Below are 24,898 nucleotides of genomic sequence, written 5' to 3' on the forward strand. Positions count from 1 at the left end.
AACCAGCAAGTCTTTGGCATGTGGGAGGAAACCGGAGCACCCGGAGGAAACCCACGCAGACACAGGGAGAACTTGCAAACTCCACACAGGCAGTACCCAGAATTGAACCCGGGTCCCTGGAGCTGTGAGGCTGCGGTGCTAACCACTGCGCCACTGTGTGGCGTAAAATGGAGCGGGAGACTCCGGGAGTCCTTCCCGACCCGCTCCCACCACCTCTTTACGCAGGGCGGCGGCGAAAACGGCCCGCCCATCCCAGGCCAATCAAGGCCCTTAAGTGGCCACTGAACAGCCACTTCAGGGCCTTCGCCCGCCTCCATGCGGATTTTACATGTGGCAAGCGGGTGTCCTAGACCCGACAAAGCTGCATGACAAAAGCAGGCAGCTCTCGAATGTCCCGGAAGGGGGGGGGGGCGGGCGTGGCCCTCATGGTCGGGCACCCTGTGACCCCGCTACCCTAGCCACCCCCAACACGCCCCCTCATCCTCCCAACCAACCACCCTTGCCTCGCCAGGGCCCAACCAATTACCCCCAGTGAGGCAACCAAAACTTACCTTTGCTCCAGGCTCCCCGACATCTTCTCTTCCCACTGAGCTGTAGTCCCAGCAGTGGCCACCGCTCTCAGTGGCACTGCTGGGACTAAGAGCTGCCAGCGGCTGATTGGCTGGCAGTTCTATTAGGCGGGACATCCCACCTGAAGCGGGTGGATGTCCCACCTCATACCAATTGAAGCCCAGCGACCCGCAAAATATGAGTCGGATCCCCAGGCAAGGCAGAAGCAGGTTTGTTACCGACTTTTAAGTCAGTGGCCGGCTCCCGTTCACCTCGGGTAAAATCCCGGCCATTAACTCTGTTTCTCTCTCCAGAGATGCTGCCAGACCTGCTCAGTATTTCCAGCATTTTTTGTTTTTATTTCAGATTTCGAGCATTTGCAGTATTTTCCTTCACTATTGTTTGACTGTTACAAGGGTTGGTAAATACCAACTTCTCCTGTCATGTACTGTGCTTGTAAATATAAGATGACCTCTGTTTAAAAAGGGAGCGAGGGATAGACTGAATAATTACAGGCCAGTCAATCTAACCTCAGTAGTGGGCAAATTATTGGAATCTATTCTGAGAGACAGGATTAACTGTCCCTAGGAAAGGCACAGGTTAATCAAGGATAGTCAACATGAATTTGTTAAGGGAAGATCTTGTCTGATCAACTTGATTGAATTTTTTGAAGAAGTAACAAGGAAGATAGACGAGGGTAGTGCAGTTGTTGTGGTTAACATGGAAATAAGCAAGGCTTTTGACAAGATCCCACATGGCAGACTGGTTAAAAAAACAGAATCTAGGCAAATGCAGCAAGGTGGATATAAAATTGGCTCAGTGGCAGGAAACAAAAGGTAATTGTTGACGGGTGCTTAAGCAACTGGAGGGCTGTTTACAGTGGCATTCCGCAGGGCTCAGTACTGGGCTCCCCGCTTTTTGTGGTGCATATTAACGATGTGGACATAAAGGCGGCATGATCAAGAGGTCTGCAGACGACACAAAGATTGTCCATGTGGTAGATAGCGAGGAGGATAGCTGTAGGCTGCAGGAAGATATTGATGGTCTGGTCAGATGGGCAGAAAAGTGTCAAAAGGAATTCAACCTGGAGAAGTGTGAGGTGATGCATTTGGGGAGGTCAAACAAGGCAAAGGAATACACGATTAATGGGAAAATACTGAGAAGTTTAGAGGAAGTGAGGGACCTTGGAATGAATGTCTACAGATCCCTGAAGGTAGCAGGACAGGTCAATAAGGTGATTAAGAAGGCAAATGAAATCCTTTCCTTTATTAACAGAAGTATAGAATATAAGAGCAGGGAGGTTATGCTGGAACTGCATAACTCATTGGTTAAGCCACAACTTGAGTACTGTGTGCAGTTCTGGTCACCTCATTACAGAAAAGATGTAATTGCACTAGAGAGGGTACAGAGGAGATTTACGAGGATGTTGTCAGGACTGGAAAAATGCAGCTATGAGGAAAGATTGGTTAGACTGGGGTTGTTCCCCTTGGAACAGAGAAGGCTGAGAGGAGATCTGATTGAAATGTACAAAATTTTGAGGGGCCTGGATAGAGTGGAGGTGAAGGGTCTATTCACTTTAGCAGAAAGGTCAGTGATGAGGGGGCATAGATTTAAAGTGATTGATAGAAAAACTAGAAGGGTGATGAGGAAAACCTTTTTCACCCAAAGGGTGGTGATGGTCTGGAACTCACTGCCTGAAAGGGTAGTTGAGGCAGAAACCCTCAACTCATTCAAAAGGAGTCTGGATATGCACCTCAAATGCCGTAATCTGCAGGGCGACGGACCAAATGCTGGAAGGTGGGATTAGAATGGGTGGATTGTTTTTCGGCGGGCACAGACATGATGGGCCAAGTGGCCTCTTTCTGTGCCTTGATCTAACTTCTCTCATTTATCAGAATGGGAGCTGCTTAAATGCATTGAGTCAGTTCAGTGCTCAACTACACTTGTGGCATTGAGAACTAGCAGGAGTCAGCCTCAGTGCCATATTCTCCTACTAACCCCACCCCATCCACATCATCCCTGACTGTATGTTGTGCCACAGAGTGCACCATGAAGTAATGTTTCTAGACCTGCCCCCTGAATGGGGAGACACTGAAACCAGAACAAGATGGCAGCATAAGTATAGGAAAAATAGTGCATTATGTTTCCCCTCTCACTCAAGATGAGGGCAAGCCTCTTAATAGCATCATACAAGAGTTTAACATGACAGCAAACCAAATTGACTTGAGCATTATTCCCCCCCCACTGCTGTTAGTTCCGATCTATAAAAATGTTACACATGTGTGCTCACTCCCTGTTGCCAGTTTTTGAGCCAGTGCTTTTACAGCAACATTTCAAGTCAATAGGAGTAATTTTCAACTTCAGGACCTGGGCTGAGTGATCATCAGATGATTGAATTCCTCACCTACAGCAGAATTCATCTGATTTTCATCCCATTGATTTCAGTGAGGTTGAAAATTATTATGGATATTCATAATGGAAATTCTCTTATCTACCACTGTCACAATGGGCTACACCAATCAGACCTCCATCCAAAGGACCAAGAGGAGGCCATTTAGCCCCTCAGGCCTCATGGCTGATGTGACCTAACTCCATATACCCGCCTTTGCCCCATATCCCTGAATACCATTGGATAACGAAAACGGTTAATTTCAGATTTTAAATTAACAATTAATCTAGCATCAACTGCCATTTGTGGAAGAGAGTTCCAAACTTCCACCAGCCTTATATGAAGAAGTCTTTCCTAATTTCACTCCGAGAAGGTCTGGCTCTAATTTTTTTATTATACGACCTAATCCTAGACTCTCCAACCAGCCGAAATATTTTCTCTTAATCTATTCTATCTTCTCCCCTTAATGTCTTGAAAACTTTGATCGACTCAACCCTTAACCTTCTAAATTACAGAAGGATAGAAGGTGACATCTCCTGTTTGCTTGTGGATTTAGATTTTAGTTTGTTATAATGTCAGAAAAATAGTGCATGACATAGATCCTGTAATTTGTCCTTTTAAACACTCCATCAATCTGTAATTCCTGGAACCATTTTTGGATCTATTTAATATCCTATAACATTTATTTCCTTCAGCTTTCATCCCTCTTTCATTATGATCTGGAACTCTGATCTTCAACTGGACCAGTGTCATGGCATGACAGTTACGAATATCTGAACACTACTTTTACCCAGGATGCTATTAGTAGCATTCCAAAAAAAAAAATCCAGGGAGACATTAGCCAAGTCACTCATTTCACTACTCCCCCTATCCCCACCGCTAAAATGTGATACACCTTTTGCAGCACAGCACTTTGTCTAGTCTTTCCAACTTGGAATCATTGTAGAGTTATAATTGTGAAAGTAAAAACAAACTTTTACTGCTACAGGAAAGGGTTTATTAAAAGAATCAGTTGCGATCAGAAAGTATAGCTTTCCCAACCTCAGGATGTCCCACAGTGCTTTCCAGCCAATTACGGACTTGAGAACTACAATTATGACCTTTAGTGAAGGCAGCATCATCGTTATTCAATCCAAGCTTGTGTGTGTGACTTCAGTCCTAAACCAATGTAGTTGATTCTCACTTTCCCTTGAATGTGGCCTAGCAAGCCACTCAGTTGTATCAAACCCCTAACAATGCAGCGGTTCAAGAGGAAGGCCCACCACCATGAGGGATGGACAATAAATTCTGGCCTTGCCAGCAACACTCACCTCCCAAGAATGAACACAGAATAAAAGCCAAGAATCAACTCAAAGGGCCGTTTCCCAAATCTGCCCCAGGGTTGTAATCTCTCTTGGGAGACAGTTTAGTTCCCTTCAAGCTGAGCTGAGAAAGCTAAGTTCTCAGCCCGCCCCTCATAGCCAGCAATTAACATTACTGGCCCATACAGACCTCCTTTTGTCCCACCTCCAACAGTAGCAGAAATCCACAGCCAAAAACTTTACATTAACAAAAAGGTTGGATATGGACAGGTCTATACACGCAAAAATATTTCTGAATTGCACATTCCGACATTACATAATAGTGGACGTGAGTTCCATTCCCAGTCATTAACAGTTCTACTCCAGTTCTGCTCTGCAATGTGAATTGAGAGTGGGGAAAGAGAGAGAAGGAAAACTCAAAGCACCAGGACCCAGCATATATTCAACAAGATGTTCTTCTGTGATATAAATGGGCCGTATGATTCTCACCAGAATGAAGCAGGAAATGGGATGTAGGTACAGGTGACAGGTGTCGGTTGCCTGGAAACGAGTGAGTTGGTTTCAGGCATGAAGTAGCTGAACAGGTGCAGGGTAGCGTGAGACTTCCATGCCTATGGGGACAGTGTCATCAGTGTTTCCCCCTTCCCTCCTTCTTCACTCTTGGGAGATCTTTAATCCCCCAGTAATGAGACAAGTACATTTTTTCCACAGAAAACATCAGGATTTGGAAATCAATCCAACAGATGATATTTCTCAAATCATCGGGTTCTCTAAAATCAATATACAAAGCATAACATTACATCTACATTTTATAATTAGAATTAAAGAAAGACTTGGATCAATACCAACCTAAGAGTGTAATCCAGCTCCAAAGACTAGGACATACTTTACACCTCACTGTATTCCACTACGCTACATACAATGCCTTCAGGTTCTTGTGACAATTGCCCTCTTGGGTCCCCTGTTTTATGTGGTTCTTCCTCACTGCTACACACTATCTTGTTGATAAATGATGGGTACAATAGAAATGCAAGTCATTATTGGAGAGGCAGAGGAATTTAATAGCAATGCAGGTTTCCGTAGTGAACACTAATGGGCTTCAAGAGGGAACTGGACCTGTTTGTGGGTGGGACTGCGATCCCCTTACACAAGAGCCAAATATCATGTGTAAATCAGGATCAATGTACTGTCCTGCAGTGATTTTGCTTGCTTGAAAAAGGGTACAGAGGGTAAGTTTTACAGACTTCACCACCACCACCCCCTCCCCCCCCTGCCTACTTGGGTTAGGTTTTTATTGCTTCATCTCAGGAGTTTACATGGCTCTGGACGGATGGGGAATGTCTGCATTGCCCTGCATAATAAAGCTTCACAACTACATGTGACAGGCTGGAAGGATCATTTGGTCTTTTCCTGTCCATCATTTGCATATGCTTCATACATGTCTTCTCACTGATTATCAGACATTACCACCGAGACTTAAAACATGAAGAATGGACATCAGATGAGCTACTGAAAGGCATAAAGCATCCATCGCATCACATTCCACCAATCAGGGAAGAAAAAGTTTGAAAATGAAAACTCCATAACTGACAAGCTTTTGGGATGGATAATGAATTACAGACTGAGCAATAGGACCATTGTAGACGGCCAGCAATCTTCCGCAAGTCTTTAAAGACCACCTACTGCGACAACACAACATCTATATATTCCTGCAAGAGTGTAAGGTTTCTTTTCTTTTTTATTCATTCATTGGATGTGAACAACACTGGCAAGGCCAGCATTTGTTGTCCATCTTACTAATTTGATTGAGTTTTTTGAGGAAGTGACAAAGATGATTGATGAGGGAAGGGCGGCGGATGTTATCTATATGGACTTTAGTAAAGCCTTTGACAAGGTCCCGCATGGCAGACTGGTACAAAAGGTGAAGTCACACGGGATCAGAGGTGAGCTGGCAAGATGGATACAGAACTGGCTCGGTCATAGAAGACAGAGGGTATCAGTGGAAGGGTGCTTTTCTGAATGGAGGGATGTGACTAGTGGTGTTCCGCAGGGATCAGTGCTGGGACCTTTGCTGTTTGTAGTATATATAAATGATTTGGAGGAAAATGTAGCTGGTCTGATTAGTAAGTTTGCGGACGACACAAAGGTTGGTGGAGTTGCGGATAATGATGAGGATTGTCAGAGGATACAGCAGGATATAGATCGGTTGGAGACTTGGGCAGAGAAATGGCAGATGGAGGTTAATCCGGACAAATGTGAGGTAATGCATTTTGGAAGGTCTAATGCAGGTGGGAGGTGTATAGTAAATGGCAGAACCCTTAGGAGTATTGACAGGCAGAGAGATCTGGGCGTACAGGTCCACAGGTCACTGAAAGTGGCAACGCAGGCAGATAAGGTAGTCAAGAAGGCATACAGCATGCTTGCCTTCATCGGTCGGGGCATAGAGTATAAAAATTGGCAAGTCATGTTGCAGCTGTACAGAACCTTAGTTAGGCCACACTTAGAATACTGCGTGCAATTCTGGTCGCAACACTACCAGAAGGACGTGGAGGCTTTGGAGAGGGTGCGAGGAGGTTTACCAGGATGTTGCCTGGTCTGGAGGGCATTAGCTATGAGGAGAGGTTGGAAAAACTCAGATTGTTTTCACTGGAACGACGGAGGTGGAGGGGCGAAATGATAGAGGTTTACAAAGTTATGAGTGGCATGGACAGAGTGGATAGTCAGAAGCTTTTTCCCAGGGTGGAAGAGTCAGTTACTTGGGGACATAGGTTTAAGGTGCGAGGGGCAAAGTTTAGAGGGGATGTGCGAGGCAAGTTTTTTACACAGAGGGTGGTGAGTGCCTGGAACTTGCTGTCAGGGGAGGTGGCGGAAGCAGATACGATAGCGACGTTTAAGAGACATCTTGACAAATATATGAATAGGATGGGAATAGAGGGATACGGTCCCCGGAAGTGCAGAAGGTGTTAGTTCAGACAGGCATCAAGATCGGTGCAGGCTTGGAGGGCCGAATGGCCTGTTCCTGTGCTGTACTGTTCTTTGTTCTTCTCTCTAATTGCACTTGAGAAAGTAGTGGTGAGCTGCCTTCCTCAACCTCTGCAGACCGTGATGTAGGTAAAAAACATAGAAACGTAGAAAATAGGAGCAGGAGTAGGCCATTCGACCCTTCCAGCCTTTCATTATGATCATGGTTGATCATCCAACTCAGTAACCTGTTCCCACTTTCGCCCCATATCCTTTGATCCCTTTCGTCCCAAGAGCTATTGAAACACCCACAGTGCTGTTAGGGAGCGAGTTCCAGAATTATGATCCAGTGACAAGTGTTCCCGTGCGTCTGCTGCCCTTGTCCTTCTAGGTGGTAGATGTTGCTGGTTTGGAAGGTGCTGTCAAAGAAGCCTTGGTGAGCTGCTGCAATGCAACTTTTAGACAGTGCACACAGTGTGAAAGTAAACAGCTAATTTGCTCTTCAGGTAAATTAGCAGAGGAAGGGCCCTTGCCATGACTGACTTGCAACCACTGAAAGTGCCCAGGGCAAAATAGTTTCCTGAGCTCCTGTTGCTGGGATTATAAAACTAAATAATACCCTGGGTATTGTAACCTTGGCTCATTCAAGTGCATTTCCATCAACTGAAATAGAATTACCAAGCTCCCTGAACTGTTTCATCAATTAGGTTGTAAAAGGAAAGCTCAATACTTAACAAGATACATGGTCAACAGATACATTTTTAAACATAAAATTATAGGTTTCATTTAGAGACAACACAAATACCAACAAGAATGGAGATGATTAGGTAATTACCCCCATCAATCACACCTGGATATAATTAGGATTAACTGCTGTAAATAACTGGGATTGCTTTTACACATAATATTTGTATTATAGAATTATCCTCCTCGCAATGCATTTTGCTGACAAAATAAGCCGACAGTATGCAAGAGATTCCTGTTTCCTGTGGCTTTGGGTCACCTGTTTGGAGACCCTAAAATTAAAATCACAAATCTTACCCCATCTCATTGGCTAACACAGGAAAGTCAATATTCACTTTGAAACTTGTAAAATGCAGCTCTTCTGATGGTCTTGCTCAATGCAGTTCCAAATCACTTCAATTACTGAACAACTGACAGTCTTAAGCTGGTCTCAGCAGTGAAATAACCTACATGGTAACTCGCGCTCAGCTCAACTCACATGTGAAAAGATGCTATTATATTACAGGATCACAGCCCTATGAGAGAAGCCGATAGGTCAGCCCCTGTTGACTGACCCAACCCCAGCCCGGACATTAGGAAACCAGTGACATTGTTGACTGTAGCTCTAGCACAGAGCCAGACCCCTGCATGTTCACTGATAAAATAGTTGGGTCTCCACAGTAGCACTATCAGCGCTCCAGCTGTAAAAGAAAAAGTATGTTGGGAGTGGGGGTGAAAATTAACGAGTGCAACACAGGGGAGTTGCTCTGCAGATTTGAAATTACAAGAATGCAAAAGGGTTCAAAAGTGAGCAAGTTCTGGAGGGACGATGGTGGCGGCTGTGCATTCTTAACCTAGCAAAACGTAGACAGGGCATCCTAGGGCTAGCGCAAAACAGCTGTATCGTGTTGGTCACCTGTTATACGCCCCAACCAATTACTCCATTCACATCAACAGAACTGAATATTGAGCAGGCTGCATAATAGGTAGCCAAAGCAATGCCGGTCAAAATAGATTTTTAGCCCAATATCTTCAGTTGCTTGTGCATTGGCATTCAATGAAAATAACGAATGAGGAAGACCATGGGCCCATCGAGCCTGTTCCGTGGGAGACTCATATCCCATGGGAAGACTCCATGGGGGAAGGGACTCATCCACAGGTGGTCTGGCCACCTGGTTTCAGGTTGCTAAAAACAGTTGCCTTCCCCTGGCAACAGAATGATGGAAACAAGGATTCACAACTCTACATACATTAGAAATGCAAATATGAGAAGCCAGCCAACCAGCCTTTAAACATTGCTTTTCTGTAACCCAAACACAATAAGCACCGATGTAAACGTGTCTCTAAGGAGAGGATAGAAGAGGAAGGGAAAATTGGGGATGAATGAATTGTAATCATCCTTGCACAAACAGAACATGTGAATCATAAAGGCATCACTGCCATATACAGTGACTTGGGATGGACAGGACAGCACCAAATGACCTCAATTTGGGTCATTAATTCCAACACCAGACAGCAATTCATTACTCCTGCCCTCTTACACTCGCACTGTTCAATTGGAATCCAGTGAAGCATTGCCAGATTATAATCTGCATTATTTCTCCTCCTGGTATTGCACTGTACATTAAAATTGGCAGGAGACATGGAAGTCAAAGACCCCGAAACCTACAGTAACCAAAAAACAGAAAAGGTTCAAAAGCCGAGAACACTTTTAAATGCACGTTTTAAAACAAAGATGCTGCAACCAAGTTCTGAATTACTTCAGCTGCCAGTCAAACGCTTTCATGCATCACCAGAGGTCCTGACTATTTCTTTATCATTTGCCCCAGGCAAATAATAATCTGTACAATGCATTCTCAATGTCTGAAAGACCTGAATACAAAAACACTCTTTATAGCAAGGCAGGGGTCTGGTGAACTGCTAAAAGTTCCTTCACTTCATTGTCAAACATCCATAAGCCTCAACTATTGCATGCAAGGCTCCCCATCCCCAACGATGTAGAGCTGCATTCTTATGAGGAACAGATGTTAAAGTGTCTTGCTTACCAACATATTACAACACATTTAGAGAAAACAAGCCCAGAGCAGCATCACCATATGGATTGGTGTCCACATCATCATTCGCTGCTTGCTGTGTAAGCCTGTTAACTGGGACACCCTGGTGGAAATTCAATCATCCTATTTATCAAATCCCACCCTGGGGGCCTCGCACATCAACATGGATCCTCATTCATTCTGAACCAACTGCTGTGGATGAAAAATAAGCCCTATAAACAAATGTCCCCTTTAGAGTAATTGATGATGGGAAGGGAGCATTTAAAAACCTGCAAAATTGTTTATATAGATTATAAAGCTGCAGTTGTAGCTTTGGTCAGAAGGCACTGGCCTGGGCCACCCCTCCACAGGCATCCAGGGTCCTCAGGTATCCCACCCTAGTTGTCAAGCGTGAGCCACTGTAGCAAATGCTGGCAGGTGATTGGACAATCGAGACGCAACAGCCAAACTGACCCCTGACCTGACATCTGGGAGCCTGCACACTCGCAAGTTCCAGTAGGGGGTCACTGAATAGCAACCTGGAGAGGGAACTCTTATTTTCCTTCCTTGGCTAGGGTGCTGAGGCCCAATGTTGTACCTGTCCAGCCACAGCAGCTTGGAATGAGCTACTTTAGGGAGATGCAGCTTACACTTTGATGTTAAGGAATGGAATCTGGGTCATCCAGCTGAGTTGATTTGAACACACTCGGAATGCTTATCTGGACTACCTTACATTCAATAGAATCGATTCCCCAGTTTGAGAAAAAGTGAAAGACTTGCACTTAAATAGCGCTTTTCACAACCTCAGGACGTCTAAAAGTGCTTTACAGCCAATTAAGCCCTTTTGAAATGTAGTCACTGTTGGAACATAGGAAATGTAGCAGCCAATTTGCACACAGTAAGCTCCTGCAAACAACGTGATGATGGTCAGTCTGATTTTATTTAGTGATGTTGATTGAGGGATAAATTTTGGCCAAGACACTGGTGAGAGCTCCCCTACTCTTCTTCAAAATGGTGCTGTGGGATCCTTTACATCCACCTGAGAGGGCAGACAGGGCCTTGCTTTAACATCTCATCTAAAAGACGGCACCTCCGACAGTGCAGCACTCCCTCAGTACTGCACTGGAGTGACAGCCTAGATTTTTGTGCTCAAGTCTCTGGAGTGGGGGGTGCAGTGCTTCCCAGAGTCCTTTTCCCTATACTCTTCTTTCACCAATTAACAACTGTAAACTTGTGAAATCAGAATTTGTTTGTAGATCAAACTTTTAAAGGGGTTTGTATGACGATACAGTCAGTGCAGATTGCCCACATCTCTCAAATGTCATCATGAAAATACAATATTCAAATCTGTAAACTGACAGAAAATATCTAGCTGTAAAGAAGCCAGATCTATTAGGGTTTAACCTTTAGCAGGCGTGTTTAACAGCGCATCAATAAAGGACATTAATGCAAAAGCAATAGTATGGAGAAAATATCAATAATATCAAAACAAGTGTCAGTTTGGCTCAATGGTGATGCTGTCACCTCAGAATCAAACACTAATGGGTTCAAGTCCCAGTCGAGGGATATGAATGTTCTTCTAATGGTAGTATCCCTCAAACATACTTCGTGACAATAAAGCTCTTGAGGTTGTGAAAAGTGTTATATAAATGCAAGCTTCCCTTAGGATGTGCTGCCTTTAGGGTGGATCATTAAAACAAGGCTCTCTCTTATGAACAGAAGTAGACTATTTTGCCCCTGGAGCCTGTTCCACCATTCAATAAACCATTGCTGATCTAACTCCAGGTACCTGTGTGTGTCCCCCATATCCCTTAACAAAAATCTATCAATCACAGTTTTAAAATGACAATTGATCTGGCATCAACTGCTGTTTGTGGGAAAAAGTTCCAAACTTCTACCATCTTTTGTATAGAAGTATTTCCTAATTTCACTCTAGTCTGCTAGATCCAGTGAAAATAAAAGACCCCAGTTACCCATCATCTGTATTGGTGCTCACAGACTTCGAGAGATGCTGCACCCCTGTGGTCATCAGTTGCTCTTAGGCTTCCTGCAGCTAGGGCAGACAGAGAGTGAGTGTTGGGGACAATCTCCTAGGGATCCAGTGCTCTGTGCGTTCAGGAAGTTGCAACACAGCCATCATTTTGGAAGATCGGCAAATATTCCTTGGTTTTTTTTGAGGATGATAAGACAATTTTTTAAAAAACAGGCAAGACTTATTATATCTTGGGAGCTCATCATTCTTTATTAACAGTCTAGCATTCTCCACTCACTCTCCCCTACCACCTGACAGACTGGTGCTACTTCAGCAACAGGTTAGGCACACTCTCTGATCAGAGTAAAATTAGTGCCCGCTTCCTATTCATCATAACCAGAAAAGGGGTTTGATGGAAGGTGAGTAATAATAAAATCGAATCGAACACCAGTATCTCTAAAAAAAAACCCCACCATTTAACATTCACATGACAACTGAAGTGATGCCAAGTGAGATTAAGTTAACATGAATACCAGGGCAAAGAAGGGTAGTCAAAGATAGCTGAAAGCTGAGTTAGTTGATCAGAGTCCCAAGACATAGTTATTGTCACTGAAAACTCCTGCTTCCTGTAGTTTTAAAAAGCAGGGCTCAGCAGATACTTGCATACATCTTTGCTCAGTTGCTGACTAGGTTTGTGTTTATATGTAGAAAATAATATTTCATCCATATCTACCTGAACATCTGGAGAGACCCCAAAGAATCAGAGTCAGCTCATTTCCTCAGCCTTCACAGTACTAAATGAGATAGTCTTTCAAGGACAAGGGTTACATCACAACATGCTGTAAAGCACGAGGTAGAATATCAGGTGATCAAACATCTCCATGTTGCAATGCTAGCAGTTCTGGATGAACATTTCTCCACCCAGAATTACACCTCAAAAGAAAAATGGAATCAAATGGCAACAAGCACAACCTTTCCACTCATCGGCATGGTCAGTAGCACAGGATTCATCTTCAACCAACTAATTTCATGTTTTTCTTCACAAGGAAATCTCTTCGGGAACAAGTGCAACAACACATCTCCCCTCCCCCATTTTTTGTTCAGCACAGATTATATCCCACAATACCTCATCCCTTCTCAAAACTCCAGAGTTACTCCTCATGCCCTGCCTCAAACTCTGGATACAATGTTGTATCTCTGTCTTCCATGTTCCCCTCCTGAGGAAGCCTGGAATGAGAAGGGACCACTCTTCCATAGACACTCACAACGATGTCAATCATTGAATCTTTTTCCCCCATGGAGATCTTTTATGATGTCTTCCTAACCTCCATGTAACTCAGACAGTGCTTTTGACTTCTTTGAACCCCAAATCCTCCCTCTCAACAGGTAATGATCCAATTCCTTTCTGAAGTCACAACTGAATCAGAATTGACTACTTTTCCTGGCAGTCGGTTCCATTTATCTATGTATTCACTGCGTTTATTTATTTATAATGAGATACCTGCTGAAAATATTGCACAAACTAGCACATAGGTACCTGTAAAAGGATGTAACTAGGAGGACGGTTGCACACAATTGAACAATACCAAATGGAACACGTGTCAAAATGGTGGATCTAAAAAAAAACTCTGAAACTAAGAAATAATGTAACATTCCAGTCCTGAACTCCAGTTTGTGATTCAAATTAAAGTTTTTTTTTGGGAGGGAGGGTGGGGTGGTGGGTTATAAACCTCTGGAATGGAAAGAATGAAAACTGCTTTCCATCTCATTGGTAACATGTTCTTCACCCCAATTTCCTCCCCTCTTCTGAAAACTTTGAATCACCCTGAGGTGCAGTACACTGGCGTACAAGGCAGCCTTCCAGCATCTCTTCATGCACAAGCCTGGAGACAGTTAGTCAACAGGCTATTCGACCACAAAAAGCCTCACAACGTGTTCTCAGCTACACGTATTTTTCCAATGAATAACTGGTGCAACGTTCATAGAATAGAATCATAGAAAGTTTAAGGCACACAAAGAGGTAACTTGGCCCATCGTGTCTGTGCCAGCCGAAAAACGATTCACCTATTCTAATCCCATCTTTCAGCATTTGGTCCATAGCCCTGCAGCTTATGGCACTTGAGGTGCATATCCAGACTCCTTTTGAATGAGTTGAGGGTCTCTGCCTCAACTACCCTCTCAGGCAGTGAGTTCCAGACCATCACCACCCTCTGGGTGAAAAAGTTTTTCCTCATTGCCCCTCTAATTTTTCTACTAATCACTTTAAATCTATGCCCCCTTGTCACTGAATTTCTTTTTCAGGATTTATCAGGAATGCAAAAAACTGGTCAATTTTCCTACCCTGAGGCCCAATTATAGCACCTCCTTGGTGACCCTGATTGAGATCGGATAATTCAGCACAGTAAACGGAACAGAGTGATCACCAACTCATCCACCTCCCTGACCAACTGCTCAAGTAGAACAAGATCCTGTATGATCTGGAGTTAAACGTTTAGCCCCAATTCCTTAAAAATTACCAACTCTGCTTAATTCCACCCATCTCTATTCCGTCCCAGTCCCACTTTTATGCATACTTTTGCCAACTCTAGATGCGATTTCTCCCGCGTCTTACTGTTCGCCTCCCACTCTCCAGCTTGTACAAACATCACGCCTAGCTTTGTTACCTGTATTTGTTTTCTGTCCCTCATCAAATTGAATTTTAAATCCTTTCACCACCCCCCCATATAATCCTTTCACAGCTCATATTTCTGCAACCTCCTCTACTTTGCATCTCCTCTCACACCCTTCACCCTCCAACTCTCACCTTGTGCACTCCCTCCCGTAGCTCCATAATAAGCAACAGAGCCTTTAGCTGCTGCCGCCCTAAACTTTGGAACTCAACCTAATCCCTTTTGCCTCTCCACCTTGAAAACTTATCTTTCTGACTAAGCTTTCAGTCACCAGAACAAACAGTACAACCACTGTCAGGTTCTTTGACCTACTTTTTTCCCATGCCCACAAAATTCCTTGGGAACATTCGGTACAAAGTGACAAGGCGTCAGCTGTGGCTCGGAGGTACTCCTCACCCTTTGGAATCTGTGTCTCTGGTTGTGAGTTTAAATCCCACTCCAGAAGCTTTCATGCAAAGTCCAGGCTGCCACTGTTGCACAGTACTGAGGAAGGAGGTGCTGCACTGTCGGAGGTGGCATCCTTCAGGAGAGAGATTAAACCAAGGTAACATCTGCCCTCGCAGGTGAACGGAACAGATCCCAATGCACTTTTTTCAAAGAGGAGCAGTGGCGTTCTGCTGGTGTCTTGACCAATATTTATTCCTCAACCAACATCACACAAAAGAAACCAAGATGATCTGGTCATTATCTCATTGTTGTTGATGGAACCTTGCTGTGTGCAAATTGGCTGCCGCGTTTTCTTACAGCATTGACTACACTTCAAAAGTACTCCATTGGCTGGAATGCACTGACATCCTGAGGTCATAAAAAGCACTCATGTAAATGCAAGCTCGTCTTTCCTTTATTTCTATATCAATGCGACTTGTTGTAAGGCTCAGTACTACATCAGGTAATGCGGACTAGTTCATTAGGAAACTCAGTGCTTTTTTACACTACATGGAGATGTCGAAATTGAATTGCAAGTTAAGATAGTCAAAGCAATGGATTATTAAAGCCTGGCAGAGTGAACCTACACACAGATATTATGCTCGGCAATTGCCCAGCACATACAATAAACCCACACTCTAGGCTAATACATCAGCACTGACATTACAGGCACTTAATATGTAGCAACACAACCAGTAACTATCCAATATCATTGGTTTAGGCAAGAGTCCAAATTCAGTCACTACATTATACATCTATTGTAGTAAAGGGTTATGTACTAATGAAAGTATAATTTAGTACTGTCGCTGGGAGTATCTATATTATGTGATGAATAACACAGATGCATGAATGTTAAACTGATCTGTACTACCACCAGAAGGAGACTGTTGAAATTTCAAAAAAACCTGGTGTATTACAATGCATTTAACAAAATGATACCGTCTGCACTGAAACCTGATAAGCCAGTTTTTCTTTAATCGAACCTGGAGCATTATACCCTCTTGTCCACACAAACAAATTAGTAGATCGCTATTCTTGAAATAGTGTCGATACAGCTCCTTTGCTTCCGGTTAAGAAGACAGAAGTTGATGCCGACAAAACCCAGCACCATTTTAAAAATAAAACACAGTTCAATCTTTAAGCACTGTATTTGCCAGGCTGTTTTTACCTGGAGAACCAGTTTGCAAAAACGCTCAATAAAAGCATAAAACGAGGTCACATATTTATGAATGAGCAAAGGCCACATGAGTGTTAAAAGAGCACCGAACAAAGAAAAATCCGTTTTCTGAGTTGCCTTGGACCAGTTTGAAGTCACATGTTCCAGGCAGAACCTGATGGTGCAAAATCTGCCCATTTGACTCAAAATCATTATTTTCGGACAAACATTTCACTCTCCTGGATTACGAGCAAGCAATGAAGTTGCAAATTGAAAATGGTATGATTATATGAACATTTTGTGTTTAATTTTAAGAATGCGCTGTACATTTAATTGTTAATATTACATAAATGGAAGCCAAAACAAACAGAAACCAGATTTATATTATAATAAGAACATCGCACGCAGATTTTATTTGTGAGGTTATGCAATAATGGCACCACATTTCTCCAAGAAATAAAAGTCTGACATTTTAAAAGGAAGTTAAAGAATAGTTTAAATATCACTAATTACACGGTTAAATCAGCCCCTGGTGCAGCTATCACTTGAAAGGACTTGTTCTGTGTCACTGGCACTTATAAGCATGCCTACCTGCTTGTTGTACTTTGGAGGATTGGTCTTGTAACTGTAATCAGAGTACTGGTCCGAGCCAGTCGAGTTGTTGTCCCCAGTCCCAACGAAGGTGTTGGTGGCCGGGAGATCTTGCACAACCTGGTGTTTCTTCCCAGCAGTGGGTGACTGCGGGTGCAGCTGAATGGATGGCAGAGGGGAGTTAGACCTGTAGTGTCTCCCAAGGTCAGGGCTCCCTGGATTACAGTTGAGCGGTAGATGAATCCGAGGACTGTCACTACTGGATTCATTTATCAGGTTGAACTGTAATCCCCTCTGGGTGCCAGTCTCCTCATCCTCCAGTGGCTTGGAAGGTTTCGGAAGCTTGTTCTTCTTGATTTTGTGCTTGGTGTTTTTATTGGTCTGTTTTGGAGTGTATAGATCCTTGGTTTCTTTCTTACCAGCCTGATAGCCACTATTGGTTTCCTTCTGCCTACAATACCGAATCAATACCACGACCACAATCACCAGTATGACAGCAATAATCCCCGCGATCACTCCAAACAAGACATTGCTTCGCTGCTTGCTCTTCTCATACTCGGGATCTCCCGCAATATCCACATCGAGTGGTGTGTTGAGACTATGGCCCACCAAGGCCTCCACTATGCTGATGTTTCCTATTGTTTCGTTCACATATATGTGCACAAGGGCTGTAGCAAAGCGAGCTGGCGTACCCCCATCCTTCACCTTAACCACAAGCCGATGCAAGCCATAGTGCCTCCGTGAAAGTTCCTTCTCCAGTGTTAAACTTCCACCAGAAGAGATATGGAAGAGGCCAAAGGGGTTCCCGCCTACAATACTGTACGTCAAGTTGGCATTGGTTCCAATGTCCATGTCTTCAGCCTTCACTTGCTCCACTGGTGTCCCTACAGTAGTGGAGGGATTTATACGCTGAAAGGAGGAATTGGAAGGTTGGGCGACGAAAGGAGTGTTGTCATTTTCATCTAAAACGTTGATGGTGACACTGACATATGCAGACCTGGGTGGTGTCCCACCATCTACTGCCTTCAGTTGGAAGGTGTAGGTACTTTGGCGTTCTCGGTCAAAAGAGACACGGGAGAGAATAGTACCTGTGCCATTCTGTATCTCAAACTCACCATTGTCTGGATCCACAAACAGAGTTACCCGGGCATTCACCTCATTGTCTGCATCTGATACGGTTACCATGCCAACTGGACTTGACGGAGGCAGATTTTCTCGGACTGAGAAACTGTAGTTATTCAGCATGAATTTAGGGTCATTATCGTTTTCATCCAGAACATTGACTACCACTGTGGCTGTTCCTTTAAGGCTCGGAGTGCCTTTGTCTGCTGCGTTCACTTTGAACTCGTAACGCTCCTGTTGCTCACGGTCAAGGATGGAGTTGACTCTAATCTCTCCAGTGTCTGGGTTGATATCAAATAAGCCCTGGATGGAAGGATCTGGGTACAGAGAATAGATCAGTTCAGCATTGCTGCCACTGTCAGCATCTGTAGCCTCCACTTTGACAATGGGAATGTACGGCTGGTTGTTTTCATGGATGGAGACCTGGATAACATTTTGAGTGAACACTGGGGCGTTGTCATTCACATCCACCACCTGTACCTTCAGAGTGTTGTTGCTGGACAGCGGTGGGTTTCCAGAATCGACCGCCACGATCTCGATCAGGTATTCCTGGACAGACTCGTAATCCAGTGGGGTGGTGGTCTGCAGAAAGAACTTCTTCTTTCTCTCACTGCTGGACTCGCTGGCTGGTTTCAGCTGAAAGGGCACATCCCCGGCGACGATGCAAGTGACCGCTGCATTCTCACCATCGTCCCTGTCTGAAACCTGGACCAGAGCCACCGGAGTGTGAACGGGCACATCCTCATCGATGTTGGCCATCCCATCCTTGTGGGTGACCAGCCCAATGCCACGGATCTCGATGCTGGGAGCATTGTCATTCTTGTCCCTGACAGTGATGATGACTGAAGCTCTGTCCTGCTTGGGGATAGGAGCTTTGTCCCTGGCATGGATGAAGAACCTGAACTGGCTGACCTGCTCCCGGTCCACAGGTCCCTGCACTGTGATCCAGCCAGTGTTCTTATCTAGCCGCAGCAAGCGGCGGGCCAGGTCGGCAGGCTGGGCAAAGGTGTATTCGATCTGGGAGTTGTCGCCCAGGTCCAAGTCAGTGGCCCGCACCTGGAGGATGGAGGTACCAACTGGGCTGTTCTCCTCCACCGTGCCCTCGTAGCTGGACCTCTCGAACTTGGGAGAATTGTCGTTGATGTCCAGCACAGTGATGCGGAGGATGGCAGTGCTGACACGGGGCGGTCTGCCCCCGTCCAACACTCGGATGGTCAAGTCGTAGGAGTCCCGCTGCTCCCTGTCCAGGCGACCGGTCACTATCAGCTGTGGCAGCTTCTCGCCGTGTTCCTCGGCCACCTGCAAGCTGAAGAGCCCATGGGCTTCGGTGCCAATAAGCTCGTAGCTGGCCACTCCATTGGTGCCAACGTCCTGGTCGGTGGCAGTGGGGATGTTGACATCAGTGCCCACAGTGGTGTGTTCGGGGATAGAGATGGAAATGACGGGTGAGCTGAAGCTCGGTGTGTTATCATTGATGTCCTGGATCAGGATTTTCCCTTCCACCAGCACCGGTGCTGTGTTGTACAGAGTGTCGGTCACCGAGATCTCAAACTCCAGAAAGCACTCCATGGGGCTCTCACAGAACATCTTCTCCCGGTCGATAGGGGTCTCAGTGGTGTACAGATTGCCCCCTGTCTCATCCACCCGCAGGTAAGGCTCACCAATCTCCAGCTTGAACAGCCTGTTGTTCTTCTCCAGCCCTAGGGTTTCCCCAGGGTTACCAATCAAAGTGTTGGGAGGCTGCTCTTCAGGGAGGGAGAATTTCACTGGGCTCCGAGCCTGGCAATGAGGAAGCGGCCAGAGGAAGAGGAGGAGGAGGGAGAGCAAGCCGCCGAAAACGGGCACACATGAGAAATCCATCGGCTTCAACAAGTATAGTCCGAGCTGTGAACATAGTCGAGAGGGAGACATTTCAAATCAGGAAAAAGTGAAAACTTTAAAACACCATTTTCTCGAAATGTTCAGGTTAAAATATCAACACCGGCACCTTTATTACACCCGGTAAAATCCTGAGTTATAAACTAGCTTCAGTTGCCCATATTAATATTATCATTAACTTTGAACAGGAGAATCACCGAGTTACAAGCAGCAAGAAAAAAGCTCCATTTCCTCAACTCAGCAGATCTCTGGGATTTTGACAACACAAAGCTGTAAAGTCGAGTCGACACTGCAAAGAGATTGTCAGCCCCTTGTCCTGTCCTGTTGTACAATCACAGCGCGATTGAGACACTTCGTAAAGGCGAGAGATTGCAGCCTCCCTCCGGGGAATGTTTCGGTTCTGACCCCGGTGGAAACTCACACAGAGATTATATAGAAAGCAAAAAAAAAAACAAGGCTTACAATCTCCGAGCGTGTTGGGATAGACACTTCTGGAGGATTGAGGGAGAGGAGGAGGTGAGGGAGAGGGAGGGAGAGGGGCAACCCTCTGTGTTACACAGTCTGGAGGCTTCTGCCTTACTCTAGCTTCCTACAACACCGGGTGATGAAGACCAGGAAGTCGGCAGGTTATATTGGGTACATTTTTTAAAAAAAACACTAACAAGTTATAAATAAACCTTGGATATATTCAGACCTGGAGTATTTACACAATATAGCAAGTCTGACTGGAGATCGGAGACATTTCAACCCACTCCCAGTTCCAACTCATTTCATGAGACCCCGGTGGTGGATTTTCCCCTAAACCCGACCGAGGTTCCGTAATCATTCTCTATTCTCATTTAACACAGCACTGCCTCCCTCTCTCTCCAAACCAAACAATCTGGATTAAATACATCTTCATTGCTGATTTATAATAGCTACCTCAACAACTGAACCAAATACAGGTATCAATTTTCTCTTAACAAAAAAAAACATTCAAACTGACTTGAAAAATATAGTTGTTTTAAAAAAAAAGTATAATTCAAGAAGGCTGTGTATTACAGCGTGCATCGCTCCTTACCTCGCTGAGTGGGTTAGCTCTGCTACAGTATGTCTGGGAGTTTGCCTCTGTTTCTCTCTCTCTCTCTCTGCCTGGGCACTATCTCTCTCTCCCTCTCTTCTTCACTCCTTCCAGTCAAACTGAGTCGGGCTGCTTGTCCGCCCTGCGCGTCACACACATTAACTAACTCAGCCCCAAGTAACCGGGGGAAGGGAGGGTGTGTGTGTTGTGTGTGAGAATGATTCACCCTAGTCAATAGCCACACTTGTTTTAAACAATAAACTACATAAACCACAGAAAGGAAACCAGGATTTCAGAACAAGCTTTTTTTTTAAAAATAGCCCAGGGAGCTGATATTCACATGCCGATGAAACTGAGCCAAATTAACAAAAATCAGGCTAATCAACTCTTAAAAATAATTTGAAAAGACGAAATCTGGACCGAGCAACACATGATTGTGTGCCACGAAACCTGGTCTTACCGCATTCCACCCGATCCCGACTTCAGAAGATCGCAGCTGCTAAATGGTGGCTTCGCCCACGTACACTTTCCGCATTTTAGAGAATATCCCCTCTGTTTCCCGAAAAGATAAAATACCGATGGATATATTCTCCTGGATCTCCCTCTCTTAATGCATGGTGATGGATGAGAGAGGGGGGGATCCCACTGCAAATGCACTGAGTCAAAGGAAGAGAGCGATTGCAGACTGCGCACCTTACTCGCTCCTGGTTTATTACAGAGAGAGGTTTATGTGTATGTAAGGGAGCTCTCTCTCTCTCTCTGCCTCTCACAGCCTTGTGATGTTTATAAAGCGCAGTCACAACCTGTTGCCCAAGTTTAAAGGAACCCCGTTTTAACGAGAGAGGGCGACATCTACAGACAGAGCTGCAAGATTTTCTTCAAATATATAAAAAAAAATCACCACCCACAAAGTGATGAGAATGAATGATTTTTGAAAAGGACTAACTTTGGGTTTAATAAAAGACAACTTTTCTAATGGGCTGCTTCATTGCAAGTTATTTTTAAACCAAATAAAAATCACACCGCATCGACAATGGAGATTTTCACTTTTTCTGCTAATGACTTTAAAAAAAGAATGTTTCTGCTTTTTGGGGGTGTGTTCTAAAATGGCAATTGTTTAAATAATTTTGGATGATCTGGCACAGACACGATGGGCCAAGTGGCCTCTTTCTGTGCAGTAAACTTTCTATGATTCTAGAAAACGTGTCCAGATACACGATTATAAAACAATTGAATGTGTAATTAAGCAATCTTTCAGCTCTCCCCTCTCTCCTGAAGTCTCTCGACTGCCTTATGAACCCAGGCTATTCGACGATGAGATGCATCACAGCATGGCTGTTTGCTGTGCTCGGGTTAAGCTGCACACACGCCCTCTCTGTAATACAATGGTCGCTACATAGTGCAACATTCGTCTTCTCTTCATCCGTCTCCTTATCTAAGCAACACGAATTGTAAGGCTTCTACCTGCAGCCACTCACTGCTGCCTGCGCCCCTGCCTGAACGTTTCCTCGTCTGCAAAGTTTATTTAATCTGTTCAGCAGGAGCTGCATTTCTCCGCAAAGCCACTGGGAGAGCAGTGTCAGCCTAAACGCGCGGCCAGTCTCTCAGTTCCAACATTTAAAGGGACTCTACACGCTTATGGGAGATTTCGAATACTGTACACAGACATCTTGGCACCAGAAGGGTGCTGAACTTTTAAAAGGGCAGGAGCTCTGGAGTGTTCTGAATGCAGAGAAATAATTTAAAACACGATTTCAGACAAAGGAAATGTTTAACTGTTTTAAAAAGGCACTGTGGCACAGCCTGCTTTCCTGAGGAAAGAGAAATGTAGATTATTGCATGTCACTGTAAAAACGTAGAAGTACTGGGAAAATTTGGTTGGTGTGACATCAATAGAATCAGAGAACGGTTACAGAATAGAAATAGGCCATTCGACCTGATGATCCCATACTGGCTCTCTGCAAGAGCAGCTCACCTCGACCCACTCCCCTGCCTTTTTCCCGTTGCCCCACAAATGTTTTCCCTTCGGGTGTTTATCTCATTCCCTTTTGAAAGGCCTGATTGAATCTGTCTCCACCACACTCTCAGGCAGTGCATTCCAGGTCCTAACCACTCGCTACATTAAAAAAAAATGTCTTCATGTTGCCTTTGCTTCTTTTGCCAATCATCTTAAATCACTGTCCTCTGCTTCTTGATTCTTCCACCAATGAAAACAGTTTCTCCCTACACACTCTGTAGATCACTCACAATTTGGCATGGCTCAGAACAGGGGAGGCAGTGATGTAGTGGTGATATCACTTGATTAGCAGTCTAGAGACAGGCTAATGCATTGGTGACATGGGTTTGAATCCCACCGTGGCACTTGGTGAAATTTCAATGTAATTACTGAGTCTGAAATTAAAACTATTAGCCTAATGGTAACTTTTTATTTTTAGATACAGCACTGAAACAGGCCCTTCAGCCCACCGAGTCTGTGCTGACCAACAACCACCCATTTATACTAACCCTACAGTAATCCCATATTCCCTACCACCTACCTACACTAGGGGCAATTTACAATGGCCAATTTACCTATCACCTGTAAGTCTTTGGCTGTGGGAGGAAACCGGAGCACCCAGCGAAAACCCACACGGTCACAGAGAGAACTTGCAAACTCCACACAGGCAGTACCCAGAATTGAACCCGGCTCCCTGGAGCTGTGAGGCTGCGGTGCTAACCACTGCGCCACTGTGCCGCCATGAAATGACTGTTGTAAAAACCCATCTGGTTCGCTAATGCCCTTCTGGGAAGGAAATCTGCTCTCCTTACCTGGTCTGGCCTATATATGACTCCAGACCCACAGCAATGTGGTTGACTCCTCTGAAATGGCCGAGCAAACCACTCAGTTCATGGGCAATAAATGCTGGTCCAGCCAGCAGCACCCGCATTCCACAAATGAATAAAAAAACAACTCCTCCATCAAATCTTCTTTCAAGCTCCTCCAAGGAGAACAGCCCCACATAACTATCCCCATAATTGAAGTCCCTCATCAAATGGCAGCTATTTCACTGGAATTCTGAGGGTTGTAACATTATGTTTCTTTACATGTTCCATCTCCATGTTGGATCACTGCCTGGGACACTGCATTTTGGGATAGAAATTCCCCTTGGCAGGAGCACAAAATGGATGATAGCAAATGGGCAGCTGACTTTACACTCCAAACAATATTCCCTCCTGTTAAGTAATGTCATGCAAAGTGTAAAGGGGGCTACTGATTCACAATCACCATTTTGCATTGCTGTCCGAGTTGAATTTCAGTACTATTATTTTCACGAAAATCTCTCTTTGTAAGTTTAAAAATGAAGAGGGTCAAATTTTGATATGCAAATTATTTCCACTGACTGGTGAGTCAGTAATGAGAGGGCAAACATCTCAAGGCAATCAAAAAATTATAGGAAGATAGGAGGATGGGAAAAGAGGGGGTCATTTATCTCCTTGAGTCTGTTCTGCCATTCAGTGAGGTATTGGCTCCTCTGTGACCGAACTCCATACACCCACCATGGTGCCATTAGCCCTTGGTGAAGAAAAATCTATCTCAATTTTAAAATTAACTATTGATCTAGCATCAATTAGCATAAGAGAGTTCCAAACTTCTCCTGCCCTTTGTGTGCAGAGGTTTTTCCCAATTTTACTCCTGAAAGGCCTGTCTATAATTTTCAGTCCCTGCCTCCTAGTCCTCGACTCCCAAACACCAGAAATAGTTCTGCTGTACCCTATCAGTTCCCCTTAATATCTTGAAAACTTTGATTATATCACCCCTTAACCTTCTAAATTCCATGGAATACAATCCTAGTTTGTATAATCTCTCCTCGTAACTTAATCCTTGGTACCATTCTGGGAATTCTATGCTGCAGTCCCTCCAAGGACAATATATCCTTCCTGTGGTCTGGCACCCAGAACTGCTCACAATACTCAGGAAAAGTTTGAAGATTTTCCTTCTTCTTAAACACTGAGAGTAGTTAGAAGATGGAAGACACCAGAAGGAACAGTGATGAAAACATAATCCATAATCACTTTTAAATGGGAAGG

The 24,898-nt window shown here is 44.5% G+C and overlaps 1 protein-coding gene across 4 annotated transcripts in view; it reads right to left on the reverse strand.

Moving 5' to 3' along the window:
- The window catches only part of LOC137376081 (protocadherin-1-like), a 382,929-nt gene extending 361,326 nt beyond the window's left edge, over nucleotides 1-21,603 (reverse strand). For 3 of the 4 annotated variants that reach the window (XM_068044102.1, XM_068044100.1, XM_068044103.1), the window contains exons 1-2: nucleotides 21,291-21,603; nucleotides 16,771-19,776 (exon numbers count right to left, since the gene is read on the reverse strand). In XM_068044102.1, the coding sequence (XP_067900203.1) occupies nucleotides 16,771-19,752 (2,982 nt within the window). In that variant the 5' untranslated portion in view covers nucleotides 19,753-19,776; nucleotides 21,291-21,603. Of the gene's footprint in view, nucleotides 1-16,770; nucleotides 19,777-20,830; nucleotides 20,969-21,290 lie in introns of those variants that run through there. The other variant, XM_068044101.1, reaches the window with a different exon arrangement.
- Nucleotides 21,604-24,898: the final 3,295 nt, after the last annotated feature.

The sequence above is a fragment of the Heterodontus francisci genome, chromosome 12, assembly GCF_036365525.1.
Source record: "Heterodontus francisci isolate sHetFra1 chromosome 12, sHetFra1.hap1, whole genome shotgun sequence".
Classification (NCBI taxonomy): domain Eukaryota; kingdom Metazoa; phylum Chordata; class Chondrichthyes; order Heterodontiformes; family Heterodontidae; genus Heterodontus; species Heterodontus francisci.